The sequence below is a fragment of the Galeopterus variegatus genome, unplaced genomic scaffold (assembly GCF_000696425.1).
Source record: "Galeopterus variegatus unplaced genomic scaffold, G_variegatus-3.0.2 Scaffold1050, whole genome shotgun sequence".
In the NCBI taxonomy this organism is placed as follows: Eukaryota; Metazoa; Chordata; class Mammalia; order Dermoptera; family Cynocephalidae; genus Galeopterus; species Galeopterus variegatus.
Genome location: NW_007727161.1, coordinates 116,064 through 137,313, shown reverse-complemented (window position 1 = coordinate 137,313; position 21,250 = coordinate 116,064). Strand labels below are relative to the sequence as shown.

General features: G+C 39.5%; 1 protein-coding gene across 1 annotated transcript in view; it reads right to left on the bottom strand.

Moving 5' to 3' along the window:
- NRF1 (nuclear respiratory factor 1) overlaps positions 1-21,250 on the bottom strand; it is a 108,691-nt gene that overhangs the window by 34,671 nt on the left and 52,770 nt on the right. The window contains exons 6-9 of the mRNA XM_008574446.1: positions 15,173-15,331; positions 14,159-14,356; positions 13,444-13,545; positions 4,313-4,470 (exon numbers count right to left, since the gene is read on the bottom strand). Of these exons, the coding sequence (XP_008572668.1) occupies positions 4,313-4,470; positions 13,444-13,545; positions 14,159-14,356; positions 15,173-15,331 (617 nt within the window). The remainder of the gene's footprint in view (positions 1-4,312; positions 4,471-13,443; positions 13,546-14,158; positions 14,357-15,172; positions 15,332-21,250) is intronic.

Below are 21,250 nucleotides of genomic sequence, written 5' to 3'. Positions count from 1 at the left end.
GCACCGCATTCTACCGAGTGAGCCACGGGCCGGCCCAGCTGTGTGGTATTCTGAAGAAGGAAGCTGATATATCAGAACAGTTTATATGGAAATAAGATATTTGTAGCTTACCTCAGTGACTACTCATTCCTTACAATTTTGTCACAATTTACAATAACCTTATCTCAATGACCATATCAAAGGTAACATCCTGCCACTCTTATACACACAGGACACATGCTTGTAGTGTGAGTTTCCTAGGCAAGAAAGGACAGCTCCCCAAGCCTTGACATAGGATGTACCTGCATGATCACACCATTTTATTTTATCTGAAGTTCTAAATATCTGATGTTATTTTCTTTAATACCTTGCTAAAATATGGTATGGTAGAAGAAAAGCAGAGAATGAGCACAACCTAAAACAATCTGGGATGCCAGAGATGAGGGGTCCAAAAGGGGTGACAGGCTGATAGGTCAGTGAGGTTAGTTATTCCACTCCTTGTCAGGGGCCAGAGACAAAGCAACAATGGGTAGGTCTTTTACATGGGGCATAGAGACAATGCTTTTTCTCTGTGGTCAGGAGGCCTAACATTTCCAGAGCAATTCTAACCATTTACACTAGGCTTCATGGGAAATGACCAAACTAAACTACTAGAAAAGGATTACCTTTACTTAATAGTTGTACAAGAATTAAAATGTCCCTGAGCTACCACCTTACAATTTTTAGACAAAAGTCATTTCCAAACAAGAGCTGTTTTCATCTTTTTATCTATGTGTCCCACCTTAATCTACAGGAAAGAAACACAGCTGCATGTTCCAGAGAGGACTTCTGATCTAAGCTGTCCACCCCATTTTATTGGGCAAATACCAGTCTATATATTAAAGTCAAATTTTAATAACATCTCTAATTTTAAGTCAATAATATTTTCATCTTAAAAAAAAGTAATTTTTTCTTTAAAAATATGGTTTTCTTTTTTAAAGCAAAGTCTTCACAGCAAAAGAATGGCAAATTCTCAATTCCTTGAGAAGAACTAATCTGAGGATCCATTTTCCTCATAGCACTGAGTTACGCACACAGTATACACAAAATAAATACTGTCTCAGTGGTATACAGTATCAAGTAAGTTTCTATTAGGGCAAATGAAGACTCAGTCTACAAATCCATATATCATGTATCTCTATATGCAAGGACTGTACTGGACATATTCAAGAATTGACTTAGTGGAAGGATGTGTTAAACGGACTATAAGTCTAGAACAGGTTAACCAAAGAAATGAAACTTCAAATAAATCACAGTACCATAACAAGTAAATGATGATATCACTTCCTTTCCTCTTGGGTTGTTCAGGCTGAATAGTTCAATTTTTATTTTTTAAGCTGTGATGCTGTTCTTCATTTGTTCACTTTGATTCCCTCCCTATATCCTTCCTAAAAGTGCTGATTTATTCCTTATTTTGAAAATTAAAATTAAATTTCTTTTTTGTTTGTTTGTTTTGGTGGCTGGCTGGTAAGGGCATCCAAACCCTTGACCTTGTTATCAGAACCATGTTCTAACCAAGTGAGCTAAATGGCCAGCCTAAGTTTTGTTTTCAATGACAATTTCTCCATATCCCTCCGCCGCCCCCTTGGGTTGTTATGAAGCCAGGGTATGCTAAAAGCTGTGGAGCCCAAAGCCTTTGTTCTGACTTGCTGTACAAAACTCTTAACAGCATGGTTGAAAAACAGGTCTGTCTTGCATCTGTCCTGATCCCCTTTCCCCCTCTAAGAGATGAAGGAGCCCCCTGCCTTCTTATTCCTCCACCTGCCAATACAGGCAGGCTTGACTCTTCTCACCCTGCACCCACATCTGCTGTTTACAGTGCAGCATAGGTGCAAGTCGTTATTAGAGAGCCATGCTCATTCCATCTGCACCTGAAACAGGCTGGAAAGGGGCAGATTATGAAACTGCCTTGTTACCATAGGAACAAAGACAGGTTTCTCCATGTATATTTCACTAAGATGATTTCTGACAACAAATTCTGTGGAGAGGCTGAGAGTGCAGGAAATAAAGGATTTCACTTTGTCTCATCCACAGAGAAGCAAACACCAATGGCTCGTGTCTTAAATCTAACCCTCCTAAAACATGAGACTGTGGGTTACCTCTCTTGGATTCAGAAAGCCCCTGATGTCCTGATGTTCCCCTAAGAGCCAGCTTCTCTACACTGCCAGGCTCCGTTTCTTCACCCCCAGCAGAAGCTACAACCTCCTGCCCTGCCTCTCCGGGGCAACACTCATTAGGGCATTGAATGATCTGATTGCAAACAGATTTCAACATCTCTTTACTCCTTCTACATGCCACAGTGAACCACATTCTCCTTTCTTTGAAGTAAACACTGTAGCCACCTCAGCTGCATCTGAGTTTGTTAACAAGACCTCAGGGGATACCATTACCCCGGTTGCCTTTTAGAAATAAACACTGGTCCTTACAGCAAAGGGAGCTAGCGTGTGCCTCATATTTTCCACTATGTACAGGGTTCCCAGGACACTCACACTTTGCTGGAATATCCAAGGTACTGGCTGGAAGTCTCAACATCCAATGATCGGGCATGGGGATCTGAACCCTTGACCCTGGTGTTACAAGGTAGTGCTCTAACCAGCTGAGCTAACCGGCCAGCACTGGACATCTCAATGAAATCAAGTTTTGCTGGTCTTTAATGATGGCCTGTTAGGTCTCAAGCTACAGTGAGGGGTTACTGGATTAAAGGGAGGGAGGTTTTCACTTTGGCCATGCCTTTCAGGAAATTTATCTGGGTGTCCTCTCTCAAAGGAAGAAGTGAGATTAAAACAAAGTATATGGAAACAAATAAGACTTTCACCTTACTGAAAAGCAATATGGTCCATTTGGCTGAGAAAAATGTTTCAATCCCAGGTCACTCAGGGATTTGCTGGGTAACTCTGAGAGGATGTGTATGTGTGTATGAGGGTGTGTTTCAGTTTTCTACTCCTAATCAACCACCAAGTCCTGGCCATACTTTCTTCAAAATCAGTCACTCCATTCTTACTACTCTAGTTTCAAAGCCTTTAACAAGTCACACCTGAACTGTTCTAATCTCTTCTCATTATAATCAATTCTGAACAAATCTTAAAATATAATTTAAATGATAATAACTATAATTCCTGAAGTGCTTACCATGGGCTGGAACATGAGAGTTTCATATGCATCATCTCATTGAATCTTCTTGAGTATGTGTGATGAGTATTATCCTCATTATAACGATGAAGAAACTAAGGCTCAGGGGTTCAGTTTCTCAAGATCAAATGGCTAGGAAGTAGTGGAGCTAAGATTCAAACCTGAATCTATATGACCTCAGAATCCTCTTCTTAATTACCATACTATACAGCCTCATAGAATAAACTGTACACAAACTCATTATGGCTCTCCAGTATCTATCACAAGCAATCTAAACTTTAGCTGATTTTATATCTGGGAGGAGGTGATCTTTCTGCTCTAAATTTCTACAATGTTCATAGTCTGTACTACACAATTCAATAGTGAATTATAATCTAAGTAATACTGTTCACTAGTATTTTATTTAAATCAGTCTCCCCAATAAGAGTATGATTTCATTGAGAGCAGAGATTATACATTAGGGCACTCTTTTCTATATTTACAACCTTACCTAGTAGAGTGATGACATAAGAGTTCAAAGACTATCTGAGACTAATAGTTGCTTTGAATAATGATAACAGCAGCCCTTGCTATAATACCATACACTGATCTTAAGAACTGCACATGCAGTAACTAATTCAGGTCTCATAACAGCCCTACAAAGCAGGTACTGTTATCACCCCCGTTTTATAGAAGAGGAAAGCCTGAGCACTGAGAGTTCAAATAAATTATCCAAAGTCAAACAGCTAGTAAGTGACAAAACTGGGCTTCAAACCCAGGCAGGCAGTCTGGCTTCAAGGCCCACACTCTCTTAACTATTAATTAAAATGCCTGGGTCCACTGAAAATAAAATTGTGTCAGTAATGAAGAAGAAGAATGACACGGGGATGATCTTTCCTGTCCACAACCAGTAGAATGTTACAATTTAGTTTTGGAAACTATGTCTTAGTGGAGTATCCCATTCTGCAGCACCCTTCCTAAACACACCTGAAGAAAAAAAAGGTCAATTTTTCTTGATGAGGGGCGATTACACGCCAACCTACAATATCTTATAGGCTGAGAGTCTCAAGTTCCAACTGCCAAATGTGACAAACTGAGGTACAACATTTCTCTTTTAAGGGGTCTACACGCATACCTGCAGGGACAGATTTGTGATCCTCATTTATTCTCCCACCCCTGCCACCACCTGTTAAGTGCCATGGTGACTGTAGCTCCCTGTTGCATCTCCTGAGAAGCTGCCACTGCAGCCTCTGCCAATGATGCTACTGCCTGGGTGGCCTCTGATGCTTGCGTTGTCTGGATGGTCATCTCACCTCCCTGTAACGTGGCCCAATTTTGTTCCACCTAAGGCAGAAAGGACAAGAGAGTAAAAGATCAAAGCCACAAAATGGTTATGATTTTAGAAAGTCATTTTTCCAATAAATTCTTATTTTTTAGCCAAATAACCATACTTTTAAATTAACATGACCTACAACATACAGAACAGGGTTTTTAGTATGCTATCTTTTGTATAAAAATGGGGTATTAGAATATATATTTGAATTTGCTTACATCTGCATAAAGAAATTCTGGAAAAAAACATAAAAGAAACCACTGAAAATATCTTCCTCATTGTGTATGGGGGGTAGGGAGTTGAGAACAGGTTGGATAGGAGACAGAAAGCAAGATTTTCCATTGCATACTTTTAAATATTTTTTTAAAAATTTGAGCCATACCAATATATTACCTCCAAAATTAATGCAAAATTTTTGGATGGACAATAAATATAATTATAAAAAATTCATTATTCTTGATAATTGCTGAAGAGTACATTTTAAGTGTTCTCACTACAAAAAATAAGTATGTGAAAGAATCCATGTGTTACTTATCTTAATTTAGCTATTTCACAATGTATACATATTTCAAAACAATATGTTGTACATGATAAATATACACAATTTTTATTTGTATTTATTTATTTGTTGAAAGGAAGGGAAGAAGGAAGGGAGGGAAGTTGGGAGGGAAAGAGGGAAGGAGGGAAGGAGAGAGAAAGGGAGAGGGAGAGAGGGAAAATTTGTATTTATTTATTTGTTGAAAGGAAGGGAAGAAGGAAGGGAGGGAAGTTGGGAGGGAAGTTGGGAGGGAAAGAGGGAAGGAGGGAAGGAGAGAGAAAGGGAGAGGGAGGGAGGGAATAAATATGGGCTGGGTCATCAGAAACAGCCCATGGGGAAAAAAAATTCAAACTGTACCACAGGGAATTTATTACCAGTACTCTAGACCCTTTGTCCAAAAGGGTCTACATCCTTTTACTCTATCCTTTTTTCCCTCTTTCTACTCCCTCCTTTTAAAAAATGAAAACGGCAGCATACTAATCTATATAACTTTTTCACCTTGCTTTTTTCACAAACAAGCATCTCTGAAATGATTCCATTTTGGAACACATAAAACTTCATTCATTCGTGATTTATAGTAATGGCTGCACAGCATTATATTATACAGAAACACCATGATTTATTTAACCAGCCATCTTATAATGGGCATTTAGGTAGTCTCCAATCTTTTGCTATCACAAACAGTGCTGTGATAAATATCCTTATATACTACTTAGTATATCATATGTGAGTCTGTTTATTTATAGGGTAAATTCCAAGGGATAGAATTACAGATGAAAGTTATTTCGCATTTTCATTTTTGATGGAAACTGCCAAACTCAGCAAATATATATATTTTTTAATGTAGCAAAAGTCGCTTTCTTTTTAGTGGAGGAGGAATTTTTTTTTTTTGATAGAAAAGGAATTTATTGTGTCCTGTCCCTTATCCCCTTGGGCCACCTTTCAGATCACCATAAGGAGACAGCTTCATGCCTCTGGGTCTAGTTTGAGTGCAGGGCATCCCAGAAATGCCAGAGATTAACATCTTCAGGCCACCTTCATCCAGTGAGGGACAGGAGTCAGTTAACAAATACCCACACCCTGATCCCTGAGAGGGACACTTTGAATGAATGATGACTCTTCTGAGACCCCTCTGCAGGAATGAGCTCTAGTTGCCCACCAAGTTAACGTTCCCATTAATGTACCCTTTATTGGCACGTCTCCCTTCCCCAGTACTTCCTGGGATCACTTCCTACGGAAGATGTGTCTTCCAAAAATGGTCACAACAATATTTCCCATCCCACAAGCTTTTTTTTTTTTTAAAGATGACCGGTAAGGGGATCTTAACCCTCGACTTGGTGTTGTCAGCACCACGCTCAGCCAGTGAGCGAACCGGCCATTCATATATGGGATCCGAACCCGTGGCCTTGGTGTTATCAGCACCGCACTCTACCGAGTGAGCCACAGGCCGGCCCCCACAAGCTTTTTTAGAACCTTGCTACTCCTTCCATCAAGAGATGGCATCTATGTCTCCTTCCCTTGAGCCTGGGAGGGCTTGTAACAACTCCTGAAAACAGAATGTTGCAGAAATGATGCTGTGTGACTTCCAAAGGTAGACTAGAAAAGGCCATGAAGCTTCTGCCAGGTTCTCTTGGGACACTTGCTCTTGGAAACCAGTTGCCATGCTATGAGTAAGCCCAAGCCATATGAAGAGGCCATGTGTAGTTTTTCCTAGCTGACAGCCTGAGTTGAGATTCCAGCTGACAGATATCATCCACAAGGTGTGTAAGTGAAGACACCTCTGATTCTGGCCCCTGCTATTGAGTCATCCCCAGCTATTGAATCACCTCCCAGCAGATGGCCCACACATTGTAGAGAAGAGACAAGCAGTCTCCACTGTGCCCTGTCTGATTCACAGAATCCTGAGTCAGCCTGCCTGGGCGCTTCCGCTCTGCAGATGCCAAGTGGCGGAGGGGAGGTGGCAAGGCACGCCCCCACAGACAGCCAGAGCCCCGTGCCAGGTGGGCCATGCCTAGTGAGCAGAGCAGGTGTCTCATTGGGGATCACAAGCACTAGTGGAAGAGGAATTATGAAGAAAAAAACAAAACAAAACACTATCCAGTGACGGAGTAGACGAGAACCCAGCTTTGCTAGATCTAGCACAGCGTTTCTCAACCTTGGCACTATTAATATTTTGGGCCAGACAATTCTTTGTTGTGGAGGACTGTCCTCTGCCCTCCCCACTCATGACAATCAAAAATGTCTCCAGATATTGCCAAATGTCTCCTCTGGCCCAGGGTTGAGAACCCCAGATTTTAGTACAATGCTATTAGAGACTTCTCAGTTCTGGGTAGCTGTATCTAGCTACTTTAATCCATTCTGCTGAATAAATAATTATCACCCCTCAAAAACAAAAAGCAGGAGGGGCACTGAAAGCAATTTCTATGTGGAAATATGGTAGGTGATAAATCAGCTCAGGTATAGTACTTCTTTGGACTCCTGGGTCTCAGGATGTTAGCTGTGCTTTTCTGGAGCTCTTGCTGTTCCTACTTCACATTGCTTGGGCCTGGTGAGTGGTTATCTTGTGCCCGCCTGTTACTGTGTCCTAAAGAAAGTGCCACAAGCTCTAGGAGAGGTAGATATTTAAAATGCCTCCGGCTGTGGTTCTGTTACCATATTCAGATTATGAAAGTGCTTCTCAGAATGTTTGTCATAATCCTCACAGAGAACAAGACGCTCCTTTGAGCTACCTCACTATGAACCTTGAGTTCTCATGGACAGTGGATTGTGCTAGCAAGCCTTCAGGCCCATCACTACAGAGGCAGACATATCCCAGAGCTGCAAGGCTGACAACTGAGGAACTCACACTGACTTCCTGAGTGGCCAACTTTGAGTAAGGTATGATCACTTTGATCTCAGCATTCCAATGAGCATCACTGCCAACAATGCCACTTTAGATGGCCAGCTACACTGTCAATTCTTAGATGACTGATGATGCCACTCAAAACTTCTGCTGATGCTGGGCAGCACTGTCACCTATTGCCATGGAATAGTCTTCCTCTTCCCTGATCTGCTCCTCTAATTTAGCCCATCCCACTGCTGGCTGCTCTCACCTAAGGTTGGCCCAGTGTAGCTCTCCCATGTCTCCATACTCCAATGGCAGCAATTTAATACAGACACATTTAGTTACAACCATATTTGTAGTGAAAATAGTACAATAGTGAATGTTGCCATATACAGTAAAATTTAAGGAAGTCAAATTATATGGCATGAAAGATTAATGGGGATGACAGTAAAGGGTGAAGAGAAAATAGGAAGAACAGAGGAAGAGATTTCTAATCAGAAATGTGGCAGGTGATAAATAAATCAGCTAACATTTCTGGAATTTGCTATTCTTGAGTCTGAGTGCTTTAGCTGAGTTTGCTTGAGCCCTTGTTGCTCTTCCTTCCCATCTGTTGGGAGCCAGTGTGTGGTTATCTATGCCTGAATGTCACCATGTCCCAAAGAAAGGACCAAAAAGCCCTAGGAGAGAAAGATATTCGGAAGAAGTCCCATCAGCTTCTATGCATTTCTGAGAAAGACCTACTACAATGAGGCCCTTCAAACTGTGGTTCCTCTTATCTCTCTCAAGTGATAACTGCAGCTGTTGTGCGCTTTCACAACTCAATGCACTGAATGTGCTGCTCCCATCCCACCATCCTTTGCTGTACTAGTTAACTTTTTAGTCTGAGCTCAGGTGCTACTCCTCCTCTAGGAAGTGTTTCCTGAGACAACTCCACTCCCCTAAAGTCTCAGGTTTAGGGCCTATCCTCTGCATTCCCTAGAACACTGGCTTTGCCTGCTACAACATCTTTCTTGTCTCAGTGTGGTTGTTCTTTTTTTTTTCTTTCCCTTTTTGTCTTTTTCTGTGTCCAGCAACGGATTGCAACCCTCGGCGTGCTCCCGCGCCTCGCTCAGCCAGTGAGCGGGAACCGGTCCGTATGTGGGATCTGAACCCTCGGCGGGAGCGCCACCGCGCTTCCCAAGCGGCGCACTATAGCAGTGCGCCACCGGGCTGGCCCCAGTGTGGTTGTTCTTTATGTGCTTTTCTCTACCACCCACCTGTGTACTCCTTAAGGGCAAGGGCAGTCTTTACTATCATGTATCTGTAGTATTTATAGTGCCTGGCACAGGGCTCAAAAAGTGTTTACTGAATGGATGGATGGAGAACATCTATCTATATTTTCCTACTGTTTTTTTTTTTTTTTTTACATTTTCCTACTTGTTATTCAGGCTACCCACATTTCAGGTAAATTGATATTCATAAAAACCCAACCTACGTAAGTTATGCAGTTTCAAAACTGTTACACGTGTTTAAAATTCATGTCTTGGGCTGGTCGGTTAGCTCAGTTGGTTAAAGTGCAGCCTTATAGCACCAACATCACGGTTCAGATCCCCACACTGCCCAGCAGCCAAAAAAAAAAAATGAAATAAAACTCATGTATCTAATGTCTTTGTACTTAGGGATTTTTTTACTTCTCTAACAGAGTCGAATACACCATTATCATCAGATACCATTCTATTTCAAATTTTGATTTTTCTGACACTTAATGCAATTAATATCACAAATACCAATTGTTGGTCTTATCACACAACAGAATAAACTCTCAAACCCATTTGTATTTTTAAATATGCCATAAAAATCAAAATTGTATGTTTTAAAATCAATACAAATAGTTTATTCCATATTATTTTAAATACTTTCCTTGTTCAATTATATATATATGTAACTTGTTCTGTGTCCCTAATTTTAAACTGCTTAAGGCTAGAGAGGTTTTTTTTTTGTTTCTTTGTCACTACTCATATTATTGAGTATTCTCACCACACCAGGCCCCCAAATGGCCCTTCTCATAAATGTAACTAGAGGTACCTGGATGTTGAAGGCAGTGTGGTCTGATGGTAAGAGCTCTCATTGGTAAGGCTGGGATAACAAAACAACCTTACAACTTCTAAAAGCATAGGTACTATTTATTTTTATAAAGCACTTTCTGTTCCTTGGGAGAAAAGATGCTAAATGTAAGGAAGTAGAATGTTTCTACTGAGTCATCTGAAGCAAAGTCTTCATTGGCACTGATATGGTTTTATCTACCCCAAGTCTGTGAGATATTTGACTAATTATAGTTCCCATGGTTCAAAACTAAGATGCTAACAACCATGTTTACATCTAAAATCAGAAGACAAATGGAAATACACTATATAATCTAAAACATGTTATCACGTTCTGAGATAACCTTTGTTTCCTCTCTTTACATCATTTTTACTTCACTGGATGTGTGAGAATATTTTTTTCATTTGACTGAATCTGGGTCTTTACCAAAAAGATATTAAAACTTTGTATATGTCACTCACCCATCTCCACAACAGATGACTTAACAATGTTAGTGTGCTGGAAAAGCCATACATATATGACTGAGATTTTTTTTAGCCTTCATATTTTCTATGAATTTTCTTTTTATACGTGAAGTTAATCAGCAAAATGTGTTTCAAAGAATTAGTCTCCAGAGAAGTGTTTAAAAAACTAAAAGTTATATTCTTTAAATAGTATCAGGAAACATTCAGTAGAGAGATATGGTTGATAACTCTGGCTAAGCCAAAACTAACAAGTCTCATAAATGTACCCACTACTGTCTTCTCTACCCCTTTTATATTTCAAGGAATGTCCTCTAGTTTTAGTGTTCTGAGAACTGACAAATTTTTTGCTCTGCTAACCTATACCCTTTTATGATATTTATATACTTTGAAAAATTAAGTGTCCTGTTGACCTTCACCTTCCTACACTGAAAAATCAGGTGCTAGCTCCTGCCCCAAACATTCCCAGACTGCTTAGCTGGAAATATTCTCTCCTTCTGGAGGTACAGACCCCTTCGCAGCATCACATCACTTACATGTCTCTCTCCCTGATTAGTCCGGAGCGCCATGAAAGCAGGATTGCTGTGTAAATGACCTCCGTCCTGCTAACTAATTGTCTGCACCACAGCAGAGGTTCAATACCTGCTGGCTGAGAAAGGAGCTTGGCAGTGAACTCTCCCTTCATCTCACTAGCCGTGGGACTTTTGTCACTTCTCCCCGTTTCCTGAGGTGCATGAATGAAAGTGACTTTGTAGTGTTCTAAGTAGAAATGTTCCATGGTTTTGAACAAGGATGAGAGTACTTACTCTTAGCTTTATTTCCGATACTGCTCTTTGACATTTGTTGGCTATTTTTCAAACTTTAGGAGTATACCATACCAAAATTGTTAAGAGAAAAGCCGACAGTGACTTAATTAACCCTTTTGCTCACTTTTTTCTTTTTGGTGGCTGGCTACTTGGGGATCCAAACCCTTGACCTTGGTGTTATCACACCATACTCCAACCAACTGAGTTAACCGGCCAGGCTTCATTCGCTTCTTGAATCTCAGCAACAGCTCGGAGCTCAGACCCTAGATAATGTTTTTCAAAATGCACTACTCTGTGACTTTGGGCAAATCACCTAAACTGTATATGGTAGTCCCCACTGCCCCCCAGCTTATCCACAGTTTTGCTTTCCACAGTTTCAGTTACCTGCAGTCAACCAAGGTCTGAAAATATTACATGGAAAATTTCAGAAATAAACAATTCATACACACACACACACACACACACACACACACACAAATGAACAAACAAATAAAAACAACTCATACATTTTAAATTATGTGCCAGTATGGAGCCAGGGACTGGACCCCCGTCCCACAACCAGGCACACTGTGCCAGTACCTCAGGTCCTGCCCGGGGACCCGAGGTATGGAGCCGGGGACCAGACCCCACTCCCACTACCAGGCATACTGTGCCAGCACCACAGGGCCCATCCCGGGTCCCGAGGCATGGAGAAGGGGACTGGACCCTCCCCACACACACAACCAGGCACACAGCACCAGCACCTTGGGACCCACTCTGGGTCCTGAAGTATGGAATCAGGGACTGGACACTCCCCACAACCAGGCACACTGACAGCACCAAGGAGCATGCCAAAAAATCACGTCCATGTGGGTGGCCCACCACAGCCACCACAATAAGCATGGCTGCTGCAAAAGTGGCTAGACGTTACAACCACTATACAGATGGTCCGCCAACCACTGGAGTGCATTCACACAAGGAGAGTCACCAGTAGAGATAAAGAAAAGAAGAGGATGTCTCTCTCCACAAAGCCCATTTCAGAGTGACAGAAGAAGCATCAGCTTTATGATAATATTGGGGGACCTGATCACACCTCTCAGCATTGGACAGATCATCTAGGCAACAAATCAACAGAGTAACCATTATTCTTTCAGGAGAGAAGAAATCTAGGGCGATTAGAGGGAGGAGGGGGGAGGGAAAGGAGGGTGACGGGAGATTGGACAAGGGGCATAAAGAAAAATTATTATTTGTAACAATTTATATGCTAGTAATATTGATTTGATTAAGATATCTCAATATTGAACCCCCAAAATATGTATAATCAATTCTGATTCAATAAAAATTAAAAAAAAATAAAATAAATAAATAATAAATCATGTGCCATTCTCAGTAGTGTGATGAAATCTCACTCCATCTCACCTGGGACATGAATCAACCCCTTGTCCAGAGACTTTGCAGTGTATATACTACCCACCCATTAGTCACTTAGTGGCCATCTTGGTTACCGGATTGGAAAAAACATAGTATATAGGGTTCAGTACTATCCACAGTTTGAGGCATCCACTGGGAGTGTTGGAACGTAACCCCCTGCAAATAAGGAGGGACTACTATATGTCTCAGTTTTCTCACCTATACAGTGAAGATAACAGAACCTATACTTCATAGGGTTAGCCCACCAAGTGCTCAGTAAAGGTTATTAGCTACCTTTAGGTTACCATCCCATAATTACCTTCATTTTGGAAGGGAAGGAGTCTCCTGTGAAATCTTTTCAAAGGCATGTTTAAAATGTAATAAATCATGTCACTGATTTATGAATATATTTATCCCTTCAAAGAATGCTTCTCTTAGCCAGCTTGTTTTAATAAACAATTTTATTTTTCATAAAGCCCAAAGATGAAATTCTTTGGGATTCACAGCATAAAAGTATTAATGGGATTATCTCTTTTTATTGCATATTATACAAAATGTTGTATTGCAAATGTAAAATAGTAAATATCAGTATTATATCATCAAAGTCAAGGGTTTGGATCTCTGTACTGGCCAGTTGCAAAAAAAAAAAAAGTTAAGTATCTGATAGTTGGGTTTTAGTCATAATGATTCATGAATTTCAATTGTTACAATTAACATACACAGCATAAAATACTTTCCAAAACTAACATGGTTTGAAGTTTGAAAAGGTTTAACTAAAAAAATGCTATAGATGCGTTGGCTACTTCTTTGTCTCATAGACCTTCACTTCTCCCTTACCTATACATTCAAGTATCTAAGAAGATGCAGACAGAATCCCTTCTTACCTCTCCATCAGCCACAGCAGAATAATTCACTTGGGCAACAGTGACTGTGGTTGGCAATTCTGAAGCATCAGCCAATGTGGCTACTGTTGCCCCTGTACCAACCTAGAGAAAAATATAGAAAGTGATAAGTGTCAGTGGACGGATCCTTCTGTCTCTCCTTTACTCAGAAGCTAAGATTCATTTAATCCCAAATTTAGCACAGATAACGATTAATATGCCTTGTGATGTAAAATGAGTTACTAAAATCATATCTCAGAGACTAACATGAATTTCAGAATTTTCTTTCAACCAAAAATAATATTATAAGAGCTTTCATATTTCACTATCAGTGCTCAATGTCAATCAACCAACTTTCTACTCTCACCCCAGTCTGAACTTTAGAGGTTCCCTGTCTATCAACAAATTGTGTTTTATCTCAGAAGAGGTAATTCAGAAAAAATATTCTCAGGCCACTGACAGTGAAATGGTAAAAAGTAAGCCATGTTAAAGTGCTTTGTTATGGAAATGTCCAGGAAAGCTACTCACAGCTCCGCATTTAGCAAAATGCAAACAATTTAAAATATTCTTCAGAAATAAATTTCAGGTAGGAAGATCTTAGGGAGCTATATAAAGTTCATATGAGAGTTTGCACAAAGACAACTTTCTCCAGTCCGAGGTGAGGTGCCCACTGATTCATCTCAGAACCCACAATCTGGTGACCATTCGGTTTACTCACCTGGATAAGCGAGACAGTGCCATCAGGGTTACTAAAGGTCTGGACTACAGTCTGTGATGGTACAAGATGGGCTATACTGTGTGTGGTTGTGGCCTGTGTTTGTGTTTGCTGATCTTCAAAAGCATATAAAAGATCTTCCCGACCATGCTGTTTATAACAGTTTTTAACTATGGTCCGTAGTGCCTGGGTCCATGAAACCTGTCACAAAAAGATCAGAAAAGTACATTAAGCCACAAAGAACTTTAGTTATTTAGTCCCATTATGGAATGAGCATCTGATTATTTATCAAGCCAAACCAAATCTGTATAAAGTAAATTCTCTTAGAATTATTTCCCACAGACTGATTCTGGCATTAAGAAACTAAGTATCAAGTACCAAAAGAGGCTTCCCACTGATTTCCTTCTTGAACAAAGTCTGGTTTAGCTTTTGGGTTTTATACCCTATTCTAATCTGAGGTCAAACACTTAACTTCTCATAAAACAACATTACTCTGGCCAAGAATGGTATATTATGATTCTCAGTAAACTTCAAAGCTAAATGAAAAACAAACATGCAGAAAAAGTAAGGGGTGGTATCCAGTGTAGTTTTTCTTTTAAAAGTTTCATTATTAGCAGAATCAGTTGGCAGACTTCATACCTCTCTAACTCCATATTTATATTTTTCAACAGTGATTCTTGCTAATCAGAAATTAGAACATTTCTAAGTCTTCAAAGTGATTAATATGTTTACTTCAAGCTTATTTGGTTTTCCCCAAGTACCTCATAAAATTAGAACTGCTCCAAAAGGCAACTATAAAAAGACAGTATAAATTCAAGAACCCTTGCCAGTCTTAACTGTGATGGAGCAACAAATGGGAAAAGCTATAGAGAACACCAATCTTCTTTGGAGGAATAAGTTTGATTATTACACAAAAGTGTTTAGACTTTTTAGCAGAAGATGTAGAAATGACAAGAATTGAAGCGGTTGATTCAGAATAGAAAAGCAACAGGCAACTCAGACCAGAGAAACCCTTACCCTCTGCTTTTGCTCTTCTGTGCGGACATCGCTCCGAACATTTGCCCATGGGATATCTTCTGGCCACCAGATGGGCTTGCAGCTTTCTTTCCCCCAACCTGGTTTTCCCCGACCTGTGGAATACTTGAGCATCTCTGGGATAAATGCCCGGAGCTGAGCCTGGAAGAGAAAAGTGTGGCCATTAGTAGTGATGAAAGACATTTGGGATGTGTTTATGTACCCTACCAAATTCTAAGATTATAAAACAGACAGCCTTCCTGGAGGGTTCCAGAGAATTCCAAAATGTGACTGATGAGAACCCATTGTTATCCACAGGTTACTATAGCTACATAGGTGATTGAGAATTATACATATATTGGTAAAGTGCATGTTAACTGCATTTTGTAGACCTGTTCCTATAAGAGCAAGAATATCTACCTCCAAGTTTGAGTTCTGCCTCCTAAGATACTACTGGTATTAGCTTATTCCCCTTCTATAGTTTCCATTCATTTAACGTGTCAAAGTCAAGGTGTATTCAACATTATTCTGGAAGTAGTAATCAATGTAAGCAGATAAGAGAGACATAAGAGGTGAGGAGCAGGGAAAAGCATCATTATTTGTAGATGAAATGACTGCGTATCTGGAAAACCCCCGAGAACTAAATGAAAAACTACAAAATATATGAAAATATATGATTACAAAATGCAGGAATATAAAATATATGATTATAAAATACATGAAAATAAATAGGCTTTCAACTTAATAAAAAGGGGAAAATAACCCTAAAGCTCTTCTAGAAAGTTTCTAGTAAACTAGGTCACTGTCCATGAGTCTGACATATAAGTGAAGCTTGTGTTATTTTAAATATATTAAGGACTTCATTCAGATTTATTTGACAAATCAAATCCAGACCAAATTGGTTTTAAACCAGAGATAACTGCCATTCTTATTTCCTGGCACTGTAACCACACTCTATGTGTGTTGGGGCAAGACGGAGGTCTACTTTGTGAATACTCTTAATTGCTAATAATGATTTCTGAAAGAAAAGCAGTTTATGAAGTTATAACCTTATAATTCTTCCCCAAACCTACTGCTTTCCTTTTAACCTTGTGCTCTATAATACTCCAGAGATAAGCAGCATCCTCCAGCTAAGGACACATCTATACATCTGCAGCTTAAAACCAAAAAGAGAGGACATTTTTAGCAATGAGTCAGATACAAGGACATGGATTTGCAGACATAAAGTAAAAATACAAAAAAACAGAAATGGGAATACTTACATATTAATGAAAGAACGAGCATGCAACACCATAATATTGAAGATCTTATGGATATCAGGTATTCTTATAATTTTTATTATAGTAAATATTAAATATTATTTTACCAGGAGATGATATAAATTGTTACATAATAGGGAACCATGAACTCAAATCAGTGATGTTTACCTAATAAAGAAAGCTTTGGTTTGACAGTATTTACACCGTAAATTCTTATGCTGAGGCTGTTTCTAAATCCTCCCCTCCCAGACAGTCTCCTGCCTACAGGATATGATATAACATATTCCATATATATTTGGCTCTGTGGCATCAAGCAGGTTAATAGAAATGTATCCATTTGCAAACCCATGCTATCAACTGGCTCATGAGGTCATTCCTTCAGTTATTTTAAGAAAGTGCATCTCAAAGTCATTTTTCCCTTTATCCTGATTTCTTGGGAGGTGTCTTTTTCTAGACTCAGACACACTGAGCAAGAAAGGGCTTAATCCTCACCTACAACATTTTACATTTCTTCATATAAAAAAACCAATGGTTTTCTCAGATGCACAAACTAAATAAACTGATACAGCAGACTTTTATAAATTCCCCTTTATTTTAATCCCAGTAACAGTCTCCCGAAAGGAGAGTTCTTTATATCCCTACGTAGGAGTTTGGAGAAAATAAAAGAAGAAGGTTAAGTATCTCTAAATTAACAAAATACTAAAGCGTTCAGAAGAACTCATTGTGGAGAACACTAGGCTTACAGAGTCTGCTCAAATCCAACTGGAACTCCATACAGTCTCTATTTCTGGTGACTGCTCCTCTTCTGCTCACCCACCCTATCTGCACCAATAGTTCTCTATGCTCCTCAGTTCTGGGTCACTCTGGCACCTGGCTATGGACACCTTTCACCTCAGTCTTGCTTTGGCTCTCCCACACCTTGCTCAGGCTTTCCACTGAGTTTCAGGAACTCACTGGTTACTTGAAATGGGCACAGACTCAGCCTTCTCACTGAAACCCCTAACCCTAGCCTTTCTCCAACTACCTGTCTTCTAACTTCTTAGTGACCATTTGCTGAAAAGAAATATTTCAAATATAATGACATTTTATTTTCGAGGCCAGCCTGGTGGCGCACTGGATAAGTGCGCTGCTTGGGAAGCATGGCGGCGCTCCCGCCCAAGGGTTCGGATCCCACATGCAGACCGGTTCCCGCTCACTGGCTGAGCGAGGCGCGGGAGCAACACTGAGGGTTGCGATCCCGTTGCCGGTCCCCGGTCCGGTACGGGGGCAACACTGAGGGTTGCGATCCGTTGCCGGACACGGAAAAAAGACAAAAAAAAAAAATGACATTTTATTTTCAAATCAGGAAAATTAAGGACTCTATTCTCCCAATTCAAAGAAATAGCCAACTTTCTGAAATGATTTCTCAATACTGAACACACTATAATGTACACAAAGACATTCATTCTCAGTTTTTCAAAATGCATAAAGTAGAAAAAAGCAAAAGGTGGTAAAAGAATGAGTTTATATGTATCTGTGTAAATAGGGCTGTGGATGAGAATTAACAGATGCTAGAACCAAGAAGGAACCAAATTGATCATCTGGGCCAATTCCTTGCATTGAGGAAGCAAGCTGTTACAAACCTGGCCCCAATGTATAGCTAGTTGAGGTGACTTATTCTGCTGAATCCTTGAGCACTACAAAAAATGTACAAGCAGATTAACTAATAAAAATTGTCAGAAAATGTGACTCAGGAGTAACCATAATTATAGGAAGGGCAGAACTAGGAAATGTCTCAAAGACATTTTATGTGCTAGAAATCTCTAGATGAGAAATGTTTCAAACTCTTAGGAAGAAGATCCAAGAGGCTAATATGAGAGGCAGGAGAAACAGCACAAAGGGAAGGCCACTTCCACAAGCAGAAAACCCCATCAAGTTAAAAAATTGAACCAGAGTTAAATTAGCTACTGGTATGCAAGTTCTAATTCACCGGCAGATCCAGCTTTTTTAAAGTGCTATCAAGTGTACAAAAATTTCGCCTATATTAAAAGAAGAGGTAAAAAGCACTTTCTACTGTAAAAGTTCATTTTTCAGATCTGTATATTTTGGGGATGAAGGATATTTTTTACTTTTAAATGCACAGAGATAATCTGATTTCACTGAAAAAGGCAATTTTCCACCAGACTATTTTTATACTGTCCCAAATAAGAAGTGCTAAGGCTACAGAGACTGTTAATGATGGAAAATTAGGGCTGGCCTCTTAACTCAGCTGGTTAGAGCGCAGTGTTGGTAACACCAAGGTCGAGGGTTCAGAAAATTAGCTGTCAGTAAAGAAAGTGTTAAAGATTCCTTTCCAGAATTCAGCATTGTGCTCTTATTACCAGTTGGATTAATTACTGGTTCTGGAGAGTTCTGGAAACCAAAGGTTCTCAATGTGCTTGTTAAGGAAGGCTTGTCTTTAATCCACAGGGAGACAATCAACAGGATCAGCAAAGGTAAAGGCTAACCTCTCAGACTATCCTTTAATTGGGTTGGAGTAAGATTTCCTGGCCTCTGTCATTCTGACTTAGGGCTCTATATGGGCCAAAGTGCCCCAGCTTGATCAGTATACCCACCCCAACAAACAAAGAGTAAAAAGTACACTTCCGAGGTATAACCAGCAAAGAAAAATTCATCAAATTCATGCAAGTGGTAAAGAGTATGTGGAGACAATAGATGGTTTTAAAATAAAAGATTTTCTACAGCTCTAAAAAGTCTAATCCCACCAAAATGAAACAATAATTCTTACTATGCTAGACATTTGCCACTTCTGAATTCAGTTAATCCTTCACTGTCCAACAATGCATTGTCCTTACATATTCCCAAATACCCTTTTTCTCTATCTTTGCTCTGCATGTACCTGAGTGTAGGGGTTTTCAAGCTCCTAATGTACATTTTGGCTCAATTACCAAGAAAAGGTTTTTCAGACCAAAATGTCTGCCAACTCCACCTCTACTGAAGACGTCAGAGAATATATAATAAATCTAATGAGAAGGCAGCTGAAATCAAACCATGTTAAGGTTATGTTTTCCACAGCCTACAGGAAGACAGGAATGTGGCAGGGAAGGAAAACTGGAGGATTTTCAGACTGTGGTGTTATTATTTTAACTTAAAATTATAAACTCCTAGGTTGACATGCCCAATTACATTCTAATGGATATTTAAAGAGCATTAGAGAGCTGAAGCAAAATGATTTCCTTACTACTTGGAATTATTTGTACTACTGATCTCTGTTCATAGAGATGATGGTGGCTATCCTTATCAGAAACATCACTTCCTAGTAGTACCACTTGAAACACTGGCTTCTCAATCTCATTGTTCCAAAAAACACATTCCCACAGAAAATGTGGAAAAAGCAAGCTGGCAATGAAAGGCAGGTGTAACTTCAAAATTAGTGAATTCAAGGGCCCAACTAATAAAGACACCCATTTGATGTCTTTATACTCTTCAAGACAAAACTGCACCTCCGCACCCCATCAACCTGTCAAACTTTCTCCCCCTCATTAATCAAAACACTCTTAAAGTCCTACCTTCTCTTTCAAGGAGTCTCAGAGTGATGAGTTTCTGTTAGCTTATGCTAGTTGTACTCTTTTGTACAGAAACATAACTAACAGATGAAGTCAAAGTCCTCTTTTCTGTCTACTCTCCCCTAATCCAGTCTCTTGTCCAGAGGCATTAGTTTGATGAACATCCTTCTATAGGCCAAAATTCTATGCATTTACATAAATATATGCTGGAAACGCACAGTTTTGTATGATAGAAGAAAAACACAAATGATACCATATTGCACATATTTTACAATTTTCTTTTTCTGTATTTTTGGTAGCTGGATGGTATGGGGATCTGAACCCTTGACCTTGGTGTTGTCAGCATCATGCTTTCCCAAGGGAGCTAACCAGCCAGCACTCACAATTAGCCTTTTCCACTCAACATTTTGTCATAGAGATCTTCTTATGGTAGTACAACTGGAATAATCTCATTTTATTTAACAGTTGCCTGGTACCCATGGTATAGATTTTCCATTTTATTTAACCATTCCCCTCTGCTCATAAATATTTAGGTTGTTTACACATTTTTACTCTTACAAATAGTACTTGCACATGGTTCTTTGTGCACATATGTATTTCTTTACGAGAATTCGGAAAAGTGGAATTGCTGGTTCAAGGGTATACGCATTTAACATTTTAATGGATACTGCCAAATTGTTCTCCAGAAAGACTTTGCCAATCCCACTGTGTATTTCTTTACGAGAATTCGGAAAAGTGGAATTGCTGGTTCAAGGGTATATGCATTTAACATTTTAATGGATACTGCCAAATTGTTCTCCAGAAAGACTTTGCCAATCCCACTCCCACCAAGACAGCAAGACAATACCCATTTTTTCACTCTCCTTGACATTTTTTTTATTATCAAGCTTTCTTATTTCGGCACATCTAAAGTGGGGGAAATGGTTTTATTTTAATTACCATTAGCAGTGAGTTGAGAATCTTTTTATATGATTATGGATTATATCCTTTCTGTGAACTGTTTTATAATGCTTTGCTTATTTTGCTAATTATCTTTTCTTATTAATCTGAAGGAAATATTAATCTGTTCTGGATATTAATTGTCATATAATTGCAAATATTCAGGATATGTAATTTATATGGCTATTCCCTTCTCCTAGTTAGTATTCCTGAATATATCCTTATTCTTTTACTCTACTTATTCTTTTACTCTACTCAAAATAAGCTATGTTCTCTTTAAGACCACATCCAGTGTTTTTGTTTGTTATCTATATATTCTCTTAATCTCATCCTGCCTA